The sequence below is a fragment of the Pterocles gutturalis genome, unplaced genomic scaffold, assembly GCF_000699245.1.
Source record: "Pterocles gutturalis isolate BGI_N339 unplaced genomic scaffold, ASM69924v1 scaffold524, whole genome shotgun sequence".
Classification (NCBI taxonomy): domain Eukaryota; kingdom Metazoa; phylum Chordata; class Aves; order Pterocliformes; family Pteroclidae; genus Pterocles; species Pterocles gutturalis.
In genome coordinates this window covers 1,227-20,574 of record NW_010127750.1, presented here as the reverse complement: position 1 = coordinate 20,574, position 19,348 = coordinate 1,227, and the positions used below count along the sequence as shown (strand labels likewise).

The window sequence follows — 19,348 nt, the reverse complement described above, 5'->3', positions numbered from 1 at the left end:
CCAGTACTAGGGCATAACCCTGGTCAAACCCCAACTGCTTTTTTTAAATTTTTTTTTAAAAGGTCAATGTCTTTGTACTGTTGCTTATTCCTTGAGTACTATTCAAAAAGTACTACTACCACGATCTTTTTTTAAAAGGTCAATGTCTTTGTACTGCTGCTTATTCCTTGAGTACTACTCAAAAAGTACTACTACCACTATTCTTCTGTATATTAAGTTAAGGTGCTTTTTTCACAAAAACTACTAAATCATGATATTGCTTAGAAACTTCAGGTGTTGTAAGCTGTCCTGTTTTATGTTAAATTTTTGGGTGGTGTTTGGTTTGTTCTTTTTTCTTTTTTAAATGTCATGCTGTAGGTAACAAATCTGGTAGTAAATATACTGTGTATAATGACCGTCTTTAGCCTTTCCATCCCTCAAATGTGAAGAAAGGCAAGCATTCTTGAGGTTGTAATACTTATTCTTTTGTATATAAGGAGAGTCTCTATCCTAATGAATACTATAGATTTGTCTCTTTCCCACTCAAGTATCTTTGCAGTTTGCAAGAGTTTTCCCTTCAGTTTCCCTTTTTGCCTTCTAGGAAACAAAATCTGTGACTATTCAACAAAGCCAGCTGAGAGTAATAGTGCTAAATCTCTAGTTTTGATTACATTTAGCATTTAACTTGCACTTCTTCTTTCTGTTAAACCCTAAACAGGGAATTGCTCTCATAACTGAGATCAATGAGTAATGCTATTCAAAACTGTATACTGTCAAAGTCAGATGTGAAAACAATCCTGTAGACACAGCCATGGTGAAGTGGAATGCCAAATGGGAGAGAACTGCACTTCTGCTTCAGTCATGGTGGTGAAAGTTCCCACTGCATGGGACTCCACTTAGCTAAGAAATATGTAGGCTTTAGGCAGTGAAACAAGGCTTCAACAGAACTCATCGGGAGCTAGGGGGTGGTAATTTGAAGCTTGCTGCTGGATTTAGCAAGACAGCAATCCTGCTATTGTAGTTCCTGCAGACTTGTGGGATACTAGGATGCTCCATTGTGAGTGTGCTATTGGCAGGATTTCAGAACGTGGCTAAACCTAAAAGGCAGGATTGTGACCTGGGCTGCACCTGTTTCTGTCAGCAATTACTGCTGAAATTGGCAATACTGGAATCAAAAGTTTACTAAACCAGTATTAAAGGGCAAATGGAACTGGTTTTCCATCCAGGAGAATTTTACTACTTAACAGTACTCTATAAAAAGCAGTCAAGGCTACTTTCTTGACTCGTATTGCGGATACAGAAGTTCAGTCTGGCTGCTACTGCCTAGAGGAGGTTCACAAATAATGTTTACTTGTGGGTACGTTTTTTGTTTGTTTTTTGTTTTAAGATGGAAGATCACTTTATGACTGATGCTTTGTTGTACTTTAGTATTCCCTGTCAAATGCAAAAGATGCTATGTTCCAGGGTGTGGAAAGAACCTACTTATAGTGGGAGCAGAGGAAAAAAAAAAAAAATCTAACATTCAAAGCCCTACTCTGACTTAACTGGGACAGCTTTGTCATCTGACACTTTTGCTTAAAAGCAGTTGTCTTAGAGGCTTCCTCACTACTGGAAATCATTTGCCTTACATTTTCTGGTTGCGAATTCTGCTTTATTGGATCCAAAGTACTTGCACAAACAACCTTACAACATAAGGATGCAACTGACAGCCTAAATTAAAGGTCTGAGGCAATCAGCACATCTTTGTTCATTTCACTCAGATCTTACCCATCATTCCAGAGACACAGGAGGTGCTTCTTAATAAGCTCCAGGATTCCCTCAATCCACAGCCAAAAGGGGAAATTTTTATCATTTAAATTTTCCTGGAATTTGGAATATGGAAAGGCATGGGTGGGAAGAGGGAAGAAGAAGGTTAATGAAACATGAGTTTTATTAAGCAGAGAGGAAGAAAGTTCTCAATCCTGTCAGTATCTACTTGTTCTTACATATTTCTACACTTCTCCTTCTTTCCCACTATCACCATATTCTCTTATGATTTTTTTCCCTTTCTGCTTCTCTAGTCCAGAAGGACAGAAACTATAAGGAACGAAGCATGTAGTGAATCTTAAGGAAAGACAAGAAATGTCCCCTGAGCCTACAGTACCCCCAAACATGTGATCCATCACCTCATGCAATCACACGTGTCTAAGAACAGAGAAAAGACCGTTCCTGCCTGGGCACTGTCCTTATGGGAGCTCTTGAACATCCAAACCACCCCATGGGGCCTTCAACCACGCTGGTGAGCAGAACAGCTTAGAGACCCTTTGTGTTCAGACTCTGATGTCAATTCCTCATGAGACCCGTATTAATGAACTTGTAGGTCACCAGAGCTTTGCCCTTCCCCTGAAGTCTGTCCCTGTTTGCTCTCATCTCCTGCTTCTCTACATTAGTTTAGGGTCTAAAGCCAAAGAAAGTGTGAAGAGTTCTCCTGTCTGGCTGCAGCCAGGGTTATGGTATCTCATGCTGTGGCCTTCTGCCATCATGCTGACCCTCTTGGCTGCCCTGTGCTAATCCTTGCCCTAATCCAGTTGCCCCTGGTTTGGGAAATATCCTTCACTATGACAGAGAGGAATTGCTCATCTTGCTGGGCTTTTTGACACTTTCAGTAATGGTTAAAATAGAGGACTATTCTATTAACAGCAATTGCATGAATAATGAAGATGCTGTGTTTACAAGATGCATTCATCTATGTAGTTTACATGGCTCAAAAACAGTCTCAAAATCACCTACTCCTTGCTATTACAAGCTGTTTTTCCACTTTCTTCTGCTACTTTAGCCTCACCACCAAAACCTCCCACAACTATGTAAGCTCTAAAATAATTCAGGTACACTATTGAAAAAGGAAGCACCCTAGAGGAGTCAAAAAAACCAAACAACCCCAAACCCCCAACCAAGCCACCAACACCTCTCCCTACTTTTCCCTCCCCCACCCCCCCCAAAAAAAAAAAAAACCCAAAAAACCAAACAAAACACCCCAAGACAAAGCTCGCTGTTCAATCTGAATTTTTAAACTGCATTCATACCTTGCAGAATCTTGTCCAAGGAATAAGGCCATCGTGAGATCCTCCACTTGTTGGCCCTGAACAGAATAAAGTGTGTCAGTCACATTCTATAAGTTACTTAGTAAGGCTGAAAGAAGTATACTTATAGTGACAAGTTCTGGGTGTTTACAACTCTGAGCTGCTAGACTAAGAAAGTAAAGAAGTGCAAGGCTACACTATTTTCATAGCTAGCCTGTGAAGAAGTTCAGTGCATGAGAATGACCAAAGGGATTTAAACAGACCTTGTGTAACGGGAATTAATCCATTCTGACACTTTCTGTGCTGTGCTGCACCTAACACTTGCCAGTTTCAGAATGCTTCCAGGAAGGAGACTGAAATCTTGCACATTTCTTCTCCAGCAAAACAAGAAAACTACAATCCATAGTCTTTTCTGTAGGAGCTCAGCAGACCCTATAATGTATTTCTGAGATTATGCACTTTCCCATCTCAATTCTGGTGCTTTGTAGGCTTTTGCCCCAGAAAGTCTTGACTCCTAGGCCTGGCCCAACTGAAGACTCATCTCATTCCTATTGCAATCATTTCCCCCCGCCTTGTTTTTATGTCATCAGTGTTTCATAACCACAGCAAAGAAAATTCTGTGCTGTGCCTACAGTAGCTAGGGCTTTGCAGACCCTGCCTGTACTCAGAGCCAAACTCTTTCCATTGCAGATCATTCTGCAGATTTCAATAAAATCAAGAATCTACTGCTTTTCCCTCCCATCTCTCTAGAAATAAATTGGGTTAGGGAGCTTGTTTCTGATACTTGAGACGTAGATTCTGTCTTTCACATCATGAAAAGCAGCAGGGCAGTTGTATACTGTCACCCTGTTAGATTCTGTGTCCCCTTGTACTAAGGTCTCCTGAATATATAGTGTTCAGTTACTTGGATTTTTTTCAGTAGTGAAATACTTCTAGCTGTAGAAATCAGATTTAAATAGCATCCCTACTGTTACTCAGAGCTTGACAGAATCTCTGTTCTAAAATGCAAGATGACCATAGAAATATGTCAGTGGGCACTGTCTTCCTGATGAAGGCAAATAGAAGAGTAATAAAAATTACTCTCCTTGCAGAATTCTGAAAAGTAGCCTATTAAATGAGTAAGTGTTTTGTCGGATCTTATGTCTTGGGGAAATTTAGAGGAAGCGAATTAGAGACCGGAATGCTGTACTTGCCACCCAGACCTGCTAATGTCAAATCCCTTTAAATAGAAATGCTTCTGGAAACTTAAGGTTAGTGGAATATACTGAATCAACAGTGTTTTTTCTCTAGTCTACTATGCAAACTCAGTAGCTGTGTCAAGTGCTGTGACTATCAGGTGAACTGACAAGGAGTTTGGAAAACTAAATTCATGGCTGATTAGGATTTTACTACAGACTTTCACATGGGATATGTTCAATTTGATATACTTTAATATTTTCATAGTGCTTGCACTTTGATATTGCAACTGTGTTTATGCAGATAGAGTAAAACCCACCTTGTACTTGGGGGCATGCATGAAGTTAAAATTAATAGAGATGGATTTAAAAACAAAACCCAAACCAAAAATATGCCAGGAAACAGCCACCTCAAAGATTAGTCAATCTAATTAGTCAACATGTGCATTACTTCAGTAGCTCTTCAACGGATAGAAGTAGCCCAAATCTGCACTGCCCTAATGCACAGAACTCCTGAGTTAAAACTGCAGATTTTTTTTTCATTATCTGACCTTCATTTGTATGAGGGGGAAAAAGTGTGAGAGGAAATTAAAACTTAAAACAGATTCCGGAAAAGATGTAGAATTAGCTTCAGTTCAAACAGGCCACCTGCTTATTCAGTAGAAACAAAAGGTTTAAAGTGATGGAAGCAGACTGTACCAAGTAGCTTCTCTCCCAGCATGCTCAGTTGATCTGCATTAAGTCCTCTCTTTGTTACAGAAGAAAACTGCCAACTCAGAACTTCAGAAAGTTTAGACCACTTTGCGTAAGGTGGATTCAGAAAGAAGGACAGGTTCTAGAATGGAAGGGAAAAGGAACAATGAACATTAATTTTGGAATGGCACTTGAATTTACAAAAGCGTATTGCCAAAACAAATGCAGATTTAAGAAGGGATGTTGGCTAGAGACAACTCTAGAAGCCTGCTATTCTATTCTGACAGGCGCTTTTCACCACGAAAAGGAATCTCTGTGACTTTGCTTTGAACATGTCTCTTCCTAATGAGTAGAATTCCTAGATTACTCAAGTGCACTGTATTTGAGTTGTTGAATGTTTATTTGGCTTCTCACTGCGTACTGTATGTACTGAATGCAATGTATGATACCCTTATGTGGGTTTCAAACATTGTTCTGTTCCTATGTTAGCACAGGAAAACAGGTCACGGTGGCTCTCTCTCCATTGAGTCATCTGCATGGAAAAAACGCAGCAGCCACTTGTATACAGACAGTGCTTGAAAGTTACACATAGCATTTCTGATACAATTTTGGGAACTGTGGAAGCTACCCTTGCACATAAAGAGATAGTAGTGTGTGGGGGGGGTTGTTTTGTTTGGGGTTTTTGTTGAGGGTGTGGTTTTCTTTTTTTTCCACATACCTTGGGATCATTAGATAGCATGTTGAACCATAATATAGAAGCCCATCCACTTGGCAGCTGGCTCACATTTGAGATCACAACAATGGGAAGGGATGTGGTCTGAAAGGGATGCAAAAGGAAACATGTCAGACTACTGTGTACATACCCTGCTGCAGTCCTCCTTGAGATTGCCCATACATTGCCATTATAATTCCCTACTTGCAGGGTCTTAACTCTTTTGCTTGAAGTTTGTATACAGGGAAAAAAATGTCAGTATGATGAAGTACTAGAAAGACTCAGGGGATTTTTTTGTCTGATAAAGTCTTCAATTTAGTGTCATCTATGATAGCACTGATAGTAACAGGGTTCTTAGCATATTGCTCTGAAATAAACAGAAACTGACACCTAGAGAGCTTAAAAAACAAGGCTGGTTATCAGATACATCTACTCTTATTTACTCGGATTTCACAGCATTCTCACTCTATGTGTATATACAGATATGTTGTGAAGTGCCATTCATACTTTTTTGAAATAACTGAAAATGTTTGATATCCAAGTACTTTTTAAAAAAAGTTCAGATTGTCAGCATGAGTGATATACAGAAACTTAAGTCTGTCTCTGTTTCATCTAAGACATACCTCTAGGTCTATTACCAAGCCAGGCTGGCACAGCTGTGTCTCAAAACTCAGAGAGTGAAGTTCTTCTGTTAAAAAGAGAGGACCCTTTAAAGAAAAAAGAAAAAGTAATTAAAAAGGGAAAACCCTTCAGGAACTGGAAATTGCTTGAGGGGGAATGTAAGGGGTTTATCATGGGCAAAGATCTTTTCTGCCCAAGGTTACTTGCTCTGGACCTCAGAAAGAGCTATCAGGTCAAAGTCAAGTGACAATGCTAACTTCCTAAAACTACCTGTTAGAATGGGTACTCTCCAAGCACTGGTGTGTTGTGTTTTTTTGGCTTTGTTTGTTGTTTTTTTTTGTTTTTGCTTGTTTTTCTCCCTGCTCCTACCCAGAAGCCCCAGAAAAAAACCTGTCTGTGCCAGAAAGTCCTGTTAAAGCTCAGTGTCACTGAGGGACAGTCCAGAGGGACACCATTAAGGCAGTAGTTACCATTTGTAGATATCTCCTCCATGGATCATCTTCTAGAAACACTGAAGACTCCTATTGATCTGTCATCCAGTGTGCTTCTTCATGGCACTGAGCAGAGCATTGTCCTAAATGCCTGAATACCCTTTAGTATTATGTAAAAGCTTTATGAACAAGGTTAGTGCTGCTTACCTCATTTGTTCTGCTTCCTGCATTTTTCTGTTCTTTCAGTTGCTGCAAATGAACAAAAATTGCTGTCACTCATTTACCTCAGGAACAAATGAAAGTGATAAGGGATGCAAATGTCTGCGTGCTCTAGTTGCTCAACTGTATGCAAACTTGCTGCGCTAGTGTCTTTAGTATTTGGTTCTAAGCTGTGCAAGCCAAAGGATTAAACTATAGGTTTACAAACCATTCACCTATGAAAATAGAAACTGCTTTTTTTTTGATGTAAAGTCTTTATGTAAGAAGCCTTATAAGAACAGCAGTGTGAAATCAAGAATTATCAGATGAAATACTGGTTTATCAAAGTACCCTTCTGAATGGCACAATAAAGTCCAGACAGTGTCTGTTCTGGACAATGAAGGGAGACTTCCATGTTACCTAGCTCAGGACTTGCATTTTTATTTTCCTGTTGTAATGATGGAACCAATCTGATTTACCTCACAAACTGCAGATCAAGTATCATATAGTCTGCTGAAGGCACTAAATTTCTTGTAGTTACCCCCTTTTAGACAATTTTCCAGTTTCAAAGCTCTTTAAACTATTCCAAGATTTCCTACCTATGGGCCTTCCACTGAAAGGCCCAAAATAGCATTTCTAGGCTTTTTTCCTTCTCCTGCGAAGAACTTACTGCAATATAAGCTGTATGGCAGCAAATAATCTTGGTTGCCTTTCTGGCCCTATGTCAAAGGCAAAATCAATAGCCTTTCAATTGAAACAGGCCAAAGACTTCAAAATGGGAAGAAGAACAAAAAAAGATGTTCACAGTTCCTCTTATACAAAAGTAAACAATGATTTCAATAACAAAAGCAGTTTGTCTCCTTCCTACCACACCCTCTACCAACACAATTAAATGGATGTGTCAATAGAAGAAAAAAAAAATCACCTACCAAGTGCCTGAATTCTGCTGCTAGGCTTCCATTAGTAGATTCTTCCATGTTCATTACTTTTGTGTTTGTTCCCAAAATATTAAATTTCCTGAACCTTCACAAAGAAAGAACAGAATTAAGTGTCTAAAATTCATTGAAATAACCCAATACTAATATACCAAACTGTAATGCTACATACCCTTTGACTGAGTTCTTCTCACTTACATCTCTGTCAAAGAAAAAAAAAAAAGACAAAAATGACAAAATAAAAAATCATTTAAAGATTCTGCCACAGACAGAAAATGTGGGTGTTTGTTTTAGTAGCTGACTGAGAACTGGTAAAATGCTTCCGTGAAATCTTTTGCACATAGGAGGAGGCAATCAGTTCAAGCTGTTAAAATATAATATTGTGCTATGCAGGCTATCTGTTAGTGAGGCTCGCATTTTGCTATGGGGGCTCTATAATCAAAGCAAGTCCTTTCTTTTACTGTGTAGGCTTTAACTCTTGCTCTGAGGAAAAAAATTGTATAGTACTGTAATTCTAAATCTGCTTTCAAACCATACAACTTCTTGAATAAATTGTTGCATCACTTGAATCGGTTTTCCCACCACTCAGGATTTTACTGAGTTGCATTATATCTGGTGCATTTCTCAAAGCCTCAGCTCCTGCATCCACATAAGAATTTATTTTCCTTTCCCCCATTTCATGCAGGTTTCTGGACCCCAGAGCTGTTTCAAGTGATCAGAATGCCCCTTAAAGACTGATGTGAAAGAAAAAAAAAGCCTCACCTGCTTTCTCAAAAGCACAGCCCCCTTTCATGACCTTAAAGTCACTGTTGTTACCTTGGAGAGCTTGTTACTTTCCCTACTGTTAAAGCAAGTGCTGAGGCCTTCTGTACTTTGTGTCATGCCTCTAATGGCAGAGAGAGATTTAGAGCAAGGGCATGGGTAAGGAAAAGGGAGGATGTACCTGCTGCCATGGAGAACCAGACTACTCCTGGCTAACTCAACACTTAAAATATGACTGCCTCCTGGATTTCTGAGCACAGGGACTGCTTACCATTAACGTACACAGGGATGAGAAAAATGCAACGTACTTATCAAATAAGACTTTCACTTTCAAGTTGTAGTTTAATTCTTGCAATTTCACTAGCAATCTGGAAAGAGAAAGTTTTTAGAAAATTACTGCAATTGCAAAAGACTTATCGCACTATTTATTGCAGGTATATTTAAGCTGCACAACTGAGGGCCACGTGCAGGCTCCAAGCTTGCTCCATACAAGATATATTTGCAGTGACAGGAAAAATTAACAAGGTCTGTAGATGCTGATCTCGGGTCCTGATTTAGAGAGGAAACTAGATGATCAGTTGGGTTATTTGTCTGCATACGTCTGTTCTGCTTTTTCATCGTGTTTCTTACACACTCAATACCCGCCCCCCCCCCCCCCCCCCTTTCTGGTAAAGGGTAAAAGCTAAATGCAAGTTAAACCTTGCTAGAAGACATGCCCCTGCCACATGGCACTTTCCTCTTCCTCCTGACCTTAGCACTTATGCTAGCATGTAAAACGTGCAATCCTCTCAGCTGTAGGAAGCCAATGACGTGAAAGGCTTACCACAAAGTAAGATGGGGGAAGGGGAAAACGTACCTCAGCTTTACAGTGAACTGTACTCCTGTCTTCAGAACTAACGGCCTCTGAGGATGGGTTGGCATGCAAGGCTGCCTCTCTACCACAAAGGAGCTATGGAAAGAACAGATTAAAGGCCAGTGTTGTCTTTAAGGAATAACAAGTTATGTAAAAAGTGAACTTAACAGAACAGTGATCTACCAGTAATACCATACTTTATTCATTCAGTTTCAATCTACACAGAGGGCTGTGTGTGGGTTTCAATCACTTGTATCAAGAGCATTACAAATACTGGAAGTATAAAGTGATTTCATAAGGGTTGGCTTTTCCTAAATACATTGATGAGTTGAGGAGGGAGAGTGGTGCCTCAAACCTCCCTGAAATCAAACAATATGTGAACGCTGTGATGTAACTAGCATAATCCAAGAAAGGACTGTTGGTTCATTTGCCACTTACCAGTGCTTACTAAATTCTTACAGTTACAGTGCTATGTAACAACACACGACCAAGAGCTAGATAAGCTAGCTGGGGATTTGATGAGGGCTAGCTAACTCCACGAAGCAAACTGCTCAGGCTAACCTGTTCTGGTGCATCCCAAACTGTTGCTGTCTCAGTCACCTTTTGTGTAGCACTGTACTGTGCAGACATAAATTCTGAAGTATTTCTACTGTTACCAAGTCCTAGGCAGCATGGAGACTTTTCCTTCCACTATATTCACAGGCAAGACAACTAAACAGCAGCTGGTCTTCTACAGCTCTTCCTTGTTGCCTTCACTTCATTGAAAAGCAGTACCTGTGCTTTCCAATTGAAGATCAGTGGTCAAAGCATCTGAATGGGACTCTGGAAACCTGTGTTCTAGCCCCCTATAACAGAGTGTTACCTACTGTAGCTAAGCCCCTGCTCTTAACTGCTAGTTTCAAGTCTTCTGAAGCATGAGTTCTTGTTTACTGTATGTTCACAGAATAGGACTCTGAACTTACGTGGAGCAACTACCAGCTACAGTAACTTGCATCATAGAATCATTGAATGGTTTGGGTTGGAAAGGACCTTAAAGATTGAGTTCCAATCCCCCTGCCATGGGCAGGGACACCCTCCACTAGCCCAGGTTGCTCAAAGCCTCATCCAGCCTGGCCTTGAACACCTCCAGGGATGGGGCATCCACAGCTTCTCTGGGCCACCTGTGATATGGCTGGCCTCCCTATGCTGAGGACAAAAAGGATGAGAGACAAAGGGTTGGAGAATCTACCGTGAATTTATCTTGGACACAGCCTTGTGCACATGGTTTGTTGCTCCATTTAGCTGAACTCTGCAGGGCTGAAGCTTCAAGCAAGAAATGGACTAACAGACAGGGAGTTTGATTTTGCAACCAATATGTATTATAGCATAGCTCCTGATAACTTAATAGTGACTGATCACAAACCCTTTCCATGAGCCTAAGCCTGTGGAAACCCTAAATAGGGTAAATCTCAAAAATGGTCATTTATTTTAATGTTTCTGACGAACCTAGGAAAACCTCAGAAAATACAAAGTTAGGGAGTGGGAAATATTGAGGGAACAAAAGGAAAGATGCTTTCCATCCATTTTTTCCACACAAACACAAAAAGACCCTTCTTGTCTGTTACCTCTGGATGAGTTGTTTGAAAAGACTGTACGTTCGGTCCTGCAGAACTTGTTTGTTTTTTGTGATGGGATCAGGGTCATAGGTGAACTTCTGTTCCAGTTCCTCAAGCTTTTTGAGTTGCTGACGAACTTGTTGTAGACTTTCAGCAACAATGGTGAACCTACAATTACAGCGTCTTATTATTTTAGCATGTTTTTTGTATTGTAATAATGCTGTGAGACCAGCCAGGTGACTGTTCCTAAGGACTAGGCAGTGCAGAGAGAACACTTCTTGCTAATTAGAAATGCATTGAGGTAATAAAATCAGTGAAATGTAGTTATGCTGCAACAGACTGAAAATGCAAAATATAATTGGTTTATTTCACAGACCTGGTATTCCTTCATAACAAACTTCAAGTTCCTGGCCAATGCAGTCCTTGACTGGAGACTTACCAGTTCTGTAGCTGGTCAAGACAGGCATTGGGTGGGCCACCAATGCATGCAGTCTGTTGCCTGTGTTTCCACTCCACCAGCTCCTCATTAATAAGAGCACTCTGTGTGTGCTCTGTGGTATTCAGCAGCTGTACTATCTTGTTCACCACTTCCTATAGAGAATATTAAATTACTCTGTTTATTAAAAATACTTTATACAGAAAAACTAAGTGCTGCTTTAGCTAATGCTACCTGTCTTGCAGAATTTTTGCAAGGACCTCAAAGTTATAGTTTGTCAATAGAGGATGTCTCCTAGAACACCTTCTTTTCAGCTGGAGCATTTGCTAGGTAAGTGGAGAAACAATGCATATTCAATATTGCTGAATTCTAAAGAGCCAATGTCTCATGTTCACATATCCCAGGTGTGTATCCAGGATAACACAGTACTTGCTCTAGATTTGAGCACTGCAACAACAGTGAGCACATTTAACTTTAATATAGCTGCAAATTTTGCAATCAGTTTTTCCTCAAGAACATGACTATTGATGAGATACTTCTCCCTCTCACTGTTCTTTTAGCTTTACCTGACAGTTTGATAAAGGTTGCTGGAAAAGAATTGCTTACAGAGATTCTAGGTTTTCATTCAGGATGGAAAGAATGAAATCTTAGTTCAACTGATAGTAGTAGGAAAGTTTTCTTTTATACAATTTGTTACATCAACCCAATGAAAATGAACATGTGTTCAAAATGAAATGCTGTTGCTTTCTGAAAGAAAACTCAAGTGCTACCTTTCTCTTGAGGTCAAGTGATAAAAACATCTTCTTGAGATTCATCTGTTCTTTCTTATATTCCTCCTGTGACAGACTGCTGGACTCATGCTCTGTAAAATAAGTCCAAATTGTGAAGGTGAGGCTGAAGGAGTACAACAGGTCACGCCCTTGTGAGAACAGGGAAGTATGAGTGGGAGAAACACTCCAGGGAAGAGGGGACCTGCCTGGCTAATGTTGAGTGAGGTATATCTTTAAAGCCTAAGGAAGGAAACATTTATTGGCTCCTAGACTTCTTCTGTTATTCTTCCTTTCCTCTTTCTGAAAGGACAGAGTCCACCCTTAAGCCACTAATGCAAGGAAAGGCCACTATCTCCATGAAGTAATTGACATGTGAGTTTGCTTGCTTTTTAGAGCAAGAACCTGATTGAAAATAATGATTATACTGTGTAAAGATACACACAGAGCAATTTGTTCTCGTGCTGACTTCAGACATGAATCACTCATATTATTCAACCTGGCAACAGAAGTTAACTGTTGTTGCAAGAGAGGATGTTCCAGCCTTCTGAGGGTAGCCTAGGCTGACAGATCCAACACAGTTGCCTTAGGTACTACCTCTGCTGCCTACTGACGTTAAGTTAGAGGCTCCCGTCTGCTTCATGGAAGTGCTACCTGCCCCCAAGTACATAGAGCAAGATTGTGGCTCAGTGCTCAGTATTTTCTGAACATGTCCCCCTTCTGAGGGGCAGTCAACTGCCAATTTGTGTTGGAAACTGGAGCCTTTTCTAGAACAAAGTGGTTAAAAAGAGAGACAGATCTATATAATGAAACCAGTGCAGACTACAGCTCCATTGGCTTCCCTCAGTACACAAGGGCCTTCAAAACCTGAAGCAGGGAAGGCATTTGTGAAATACAAGATGACAGAAGTGTAAAATTAACTATTTAGAGTAAGGTTGAATGGTCAGACTATGGGGTTTGCTATTTCTAGTAGCAAAGAGATGTGTAAAGGACAAAGGAACACTGTTTAAAAAGAGGCTCTCTTCTCATAAGAACAGACACGTGCAGAGAATGCATTTTCAGGAATTCAGGTTTCAGCATAAAGCAGAATTAATAAAGAAGGGACATCATCAGAAAGTTTGGCTATGTATCATTAGGTTTAGTTTCCTGACATAAGACAGTGGAGTTTACTCTTGTGAACTATATGCAATAAGGTACATCGTTGATAAATTACCTCTGTTCTGCAAGGTTTTACATTTAAAGTCATATTCATCTTGCATATCCTCTAATGTCTTGATGTCTTGCTCCACGTCCTAAAAAGCACAAATAAAAGTGACCACAGTCATTCAATACTTCCATAAAATGCAAGACTTCTTATTAGGAAGTGCTTGGTGTCAGCCATCTACAGAGATGAAGTCCAGTTTTACAGCAATGCCTTTTCCTGGAACTCCCTAACAGGAAATATCTCTAAACTTCATCTTCTATTCATTCTCCCTTCCTTTTCTCAGATAAATCACTTAATTACAAAACATGGAAAAGCTGTCATTGTCTAGCCATATAAGTTCACAGAATTCAGGAGAACCCAGGCTACAGTGGAAAAAGCTGTAACAGAACACAGCATTTTAAACCAACTTTCAAATTCTTAGGAATTGCTTGGAGAAAAGCTTTCTGTCATAACAGTATTTGCTAAGATGGTAAATGTCTGTTTGCTAACTGAAAATGTATCCTCTAGTTATTAACAGTGAGTATATGATCTCTTAAGAGTTTTTCCTCAGATGCTAGTATTTCAGATGGGCAAACCGTTTTTGTTTCTAAAACTTAAGCACAAGAAATTTGATCGTGCTAAACCAGTCAAATCCCAATCTGTACTATGGTGCTATTGACAAAAAATTACTTTCTGTTTTCAAACAGGTGAGTTAAAAACCAAGCCACCACCTTATTTTCACGTGTCATTTTAGAAAGACTTATTTTATGTACTAAAAGCTTTTCAATATGTATCAATCAAAAAACACCACTTTAAATAGTTATATTGTACTTACTATAACACTGTTTTTCACAGCCTTAACTTTTGCATCGAGCTCCTTCTGTTTGTCCAGCATCCCAATCACAGTGTTCTGTATGCTCCCCACTTCCATCTGATGGAGGCAAGCAGAACAACAGAAGTCAAACCAGAGTAAGCCATGACAGCAAATACTTTTTTCATTAATGGAATTAGTGGCTTTTGTTGGCAAACAGCTTGATGAAGCATGGCTTGTTCTGATAAATCATACTAAGGTTTTATATTATAAAATCAAGTATATAGTGAATTTGAAAGAAACAAGGGGGGATTACAAATCCATGTGGTGTGGTTATGCTGCATTTTTTTATCATAGCAATATAAAGCTATAAACATTCTGTTTTCTCTTTGCTCAATCCACTCTTTTGTTTGCTTATCTTCTAAATGTGTTTCAATAAATCAGCAGCCCTGAACATTGGATGACATCTACATTAAATGTTAGATTATCCTACAGGATATGTGGGGGGAAACAAGCTAAGAGCAAGAACAAGACAGGTCTGGGTTAGAGGCACACAGGGGTAACCTGGTATGCAATTTCTTTCCTACAGGTCATTCAAGCACATTTTAGATTTCTGTATAGTTACTTTGAAAGCTGACCCATATATCATTCAGGAAGCTTATTGCATGACATAATTCAGAGCTGCAGTAATTTGAAAGACAGGATTTCTCATTCCACATGTTAGCAGGACTATTGGTGTTAGACGCTTGCTATCCCTCTAATGTGGGACAGTCAGATATGCATTGTTCTAACACTTCAACTTAAGCTAATGTCATCTAAAGTATTCATTTTGGAAAACTGGTAAAGGTCACCCATCACAAATTTAAGTCAGACCAGTAACGCAATCCGAGTGTACTCTAATACTTGAGAATTCTCCTTTAGTTTTTATGATGCTTATAATTGTGCTTGCTCTGCACTTTATCTTCTCAGTTTTGGGAAACGAGAACATTTACCAGAAAGCAGAGGTAGGGTGTGGTACTGTACGTAGTGACAACACTAGGTACAGGAGGATGACCCAAATACATTGCATGCTGGAAAGTCAGTTGTGTGCTTTGCATCATGTGCCAGAACAGAAACTAAACAGCTGCACTGCAGCTACGAGGTATTGGGGAATGGCTTTGTTAGTCAGCCTCAGTTTAGAGGAGCTGTTTTTGGACACAGTTCCACTAGGCCCTTTGTTGATAGCCTATGTCTGAATGCTCTTCCCAGGCTCTACAGCACATATCCAAAAACTTGCTCTAAAGGGAAGTATTTAAGTATCAGAACTTAATATGCTTGGTCACTCAACACTTTATTGCTACATAAGTGGATTACATCTAGCTATATATTTTGCATGCCTTTCCCAACTGCAGAACTTCCTGTATTGAAAAATAGTTCTCCTTGACAAGGGAAAAACAAAAAGATGAAAAGTCAGAGAACAGATGAGCAAGGAGAATATGGCTTTACCTATGGTTCAGGGGAAAGAAATGAGCTTCATAAAAAAAAATAGAAAGAAATACTTGGAGATAACTAGGAAGGAGAACGATGCGTCATTTTCACAGAGACACAGTTCAGAGAAGTACCAAGGCTCAGCTGCTTAATACAGAGTAAATTCAGGAGTAAAATGCAGAAGAAAAAAGCTAAAATCTTGTTGGAGAAATACGTCAAGCATAACTATTGCAATAAAATCTAATGAGCACATCAGGCTATACTACAGAAGCATTAAAAAAAAAAGCGTGGCTTTTACGTCACTCAAGGAATAAAAAAGACTTCCTGGCCATTGCCCCTCTAAATGCCTCATAGCACTGTGCTGGTTTTGGCTGGGATAGAGTTAATTTTTTTGGTGACAGCTAGTAGGAGGCTATTTTTTGGATCTGTGCTGAGAATAATGTTGATAACACACTGTTTTAGTTGTTGACAAGCAATACTTATATTAAGCCAAGGACTTTTTCAGCTTCTCATGCTGCCCCTGCCCTCCCAGCTGCTTCTCTACAAGATGCTGGGAGGAAACACAGCCAGGACAGCTGACCAAACTGGCCAAAGGGGATATGCCATGCCATAAAATGTCATGCTCAGTGTATATAAGCTAGGGGACTTGGCCAGAGGCCATGATCACTGTTTGGGGACTGGCGGGGCTTTGGTCAGCAGGTGGTGAGCAGCTGAATCACTTGTGTTTTGGTGTTTTCTTTTTCATTACTATTCATCAGTAATAGTAGCATTAGGATTATTATTTTATTTCAATCACTTAACTGTTCTTATCTCAACCCATATGTTTTCTCACCTTTCTCCTCTGATTCTCTCCCCCATCCCACTGGGTCTGGGGGGAGTGAGTGAGTGGTGCTTAAGCGCTGGCTGGGATTAAACCATAGGCACAAACAAGCCACACTGTCCAACTGGCACATATTAGTGTTCACTTTTCTGTCTTTAGAAAACATCTTGGGCAGAGACAGGTCAGCCTGTTTACTTTTGGTCTTCTTCTACTTCCTCCGTGCCAAATAATAGGGAAGGGCAGATGCAACTGCAGTAGACACTCCAAAACTAAGTTACCTGATTTGACAGCTGGGCACTGTTCAGTATTTTCCTCTCTTCTTTCAGACAGTTGTAGATGATCATTGCCATGTGTATTGGGTCTTCTTGGAAGTTATCCTGTTATTAGAGACAGTCTAATGTTAAAGTTCATACTCATAATTTCTTGTCCTTCAGTAAACTGATTGGCAAAAAGATTAGTGGGTGACTGTGAGCCTCAGGGCACACATTGGTCATAGCATGCTCCAAGAACTACAGGGAGCGCGGCAGCTGTAACCATACCCAAGAATGAGTTTCTATTTTAGTTTACTATTGTATGAAGAGATGGGACACTGCACAAAACAACAGGAAAGGGTCAGACATTCCTGGGAGAAGTGAGATACTACCCTACAGTCCTAGAGAGAGCTCATCTTCTCTGGAGAGCCACCCTCCCACACCTTGAAGTATAGCTGCTGGTTTTGAAACATGGTTCTACTTTGACAGGTACAGCTCTTGGTCCGTGAGGTACAGGAGCTACGTTAGCTGCCTTTCATGAACACACAGTCAAGGCTGGATACAAATCCAACATTATCGTTTTACATGCATATGAAGTTGAAATATGCTCTGAAATGAGTGCTGCCCTGGGGGCTGCTGAGCTGTACCAGCCTTCTTGGCTGACCTTTTATTGCTGATCTATAGTTGCTATCAGATAAGTACAGCCTGGTTATGTTCTCTTCTCCTCAGAAATCCCTCCCCTAGTCCTCGACTTGAGGTGACGAGAATCTAGGTGTGTAGGAAATAAGCTGTGGAGAAGGTGACTCTGTGGAAGATCCTCTGGCACAGAGCCTTACAGGGAGGAGGGGAGACTGACTAATGAAAGTATTTAAGTCCACTAAGGATATGTTCTGCACTGCCACTTGCTACCAATTGCTTTGTCCCTTTTCTTTGTCAGTACAATATGATGCACAGAAGTCAACAAGTCCTTTGCTATTAACTAATTCTGCAGTTCCATGGGAAGGATTTCTTTCCCTGTGTTTTTTCTGCATCAGAAGCTTATTAGGATACTGAGGAAACTGGCTGGGGAAGGGGTGGGATAAGTGAAACTACATTCGAGTAAGTGCTCTGAATACGTATAGTAAATACCTTACAAAGAACAACTTTCTTTTTTCTAGAGTTCTCAGAAACTGTAACCATACTGGTAATGAAACTAACTTTCAAACTGTAGCCAATTAAAACAAAAATGGAACAACATTTGAATTCTGGCTTTTAAATAAGGATTCTCCATTCTCTGTGAAAATCCTTCATGGCAAGGTAGTTTGCTTAGAGGCATCTAATTACGCTACTGAAGCAATTCAAGCAAATGTATAGGCATACGCCCCAGGCATACCTGAAGATTACGCTTGCTTTTCCTTATGTTGTGTTGCAGCAAAAAGTTGTTTTCTATCAGGAATCTACTAAATTGATCATCGAGCTGTGACAGCAGGTCATGGAACAACACCGTAGCAAAAGATATGTTGTTGGCTGCATGTTCCCTAGAATAATTTAAGGCATGCTTGTGTTAAATACATTTTCAATACAGCATTCAAGAAATGAACACAGGAGTTCTTTGTTTTTCATCCCCAACTCCAGTTGTAGCATACGCAGCAGTAAGAACTACCTTCAAATGTAAACCTGTTTCATTCTCTCTATTTTGTCTTTACTTTCCTTGGTAACAAATTTTGTCTTAGCACAGAATGTATCAAGACTAATACAATTTAATTTACTCATTCTATGCACATCAAGAAGCTAAAAGTGAACCTGATGTATGTGCACGTTGTAACACTCTAAAAGAAGATGTTCCACAGAAATCTTTCCAAAAGTTCAAAGTCAGCAAATAGCGTGAGACTGAGCTGCCATGGTAGTAACTGACTGGTCTTAAAACAGGTGCTTTCGTTCCCGATCAACCAAGGGAAACATGAAATATATAGTATACTTGTTTCTCTAGGTGTCAGGCCCCTCTAGAAAGCCCTGAGGAGGGGCAGAACCACAGGCTATAGCACCCACACAGCTACAGAAGCATCCTACCAGCCAAGGTTCACCTAGTAGCTTTTTTCCTCAGTACTCTTCTGCTGCCCGTGACTACAGGTATGAGAACACTGCTTATCACACAACCTGAAGGCCAATTTCTGTGCTTACCAGTCCTGGTTTTCCAGCCACTGTGCCAGGTACTGCCTGATTTCCATAGGAAAGCTGTCATCATATAGCTGGTGAACTTGTTCCAGAAACTTGGAATCAAGCTGCTGTAGCTGATACCACTGAGTCATCCTGGGGGGGGGGGATAAATCAGTGTAAAGTAACCAGTGAAAAGTAACTCATTTAAAGTTTTCATGAACAATAGCAAAATTGGAAGAGTAGGAAGGAAAAGTATTTCCAGCAAACAAAACCATCTTATTTTCAATGTAATAATATTGGAAAGCTAATAATTAAAACTGACGACAACTTCTGTGCCTGTTTTAATTTTAAAAAAAATTGCAAATCAAGACAGCGTGCTATTGCATGAAAACTAACTCAAAGCTATATCACCCTTCCCTATGAAAACTTGCATTATTTTTTTTCTTTGAACCCTTTTTCACACA

General features: G+C 40.0%; 1 protein-coding gene across 1 annotated transcript; it reads right to left on the bottom strand.

Annotated features, from left to right (window-relative positions):
- Window positions 1–1,694: 1,694 nt before the first annotated feature.
- On the bottom strand, window positions 1,695–19,036 carry STAT1 (signal transducer and activator of transcription 1, 91kDa). Its single transcript, XM_010079350.1, is given in 18 exon segments — window positions 1,695–1,841; window positions 3,042–3,097; window positions 4,913–5,048; window positions 5,625–5,723; window positions 6,242–6,325; window positions 6,878–6,919; window positions 7,798–7,891; window positions 7,976–8,005; window positions 8,874–8,933; window positions 9,422–9,514; window positions 11,023–11,181; window positions 11,453–11,604; window positions 12,220–12,311; window positions 13,430–13,508; window positions 14,235–14,330; window positions 16,776–16,874; window positions 18,121–18,265; window positions 18,909–19,036. Coding segments are annotated over 18 exon segments (1,791 nt in total).
- Window positions 19,037–19,348: the final 312 nt, after the last annotated feature.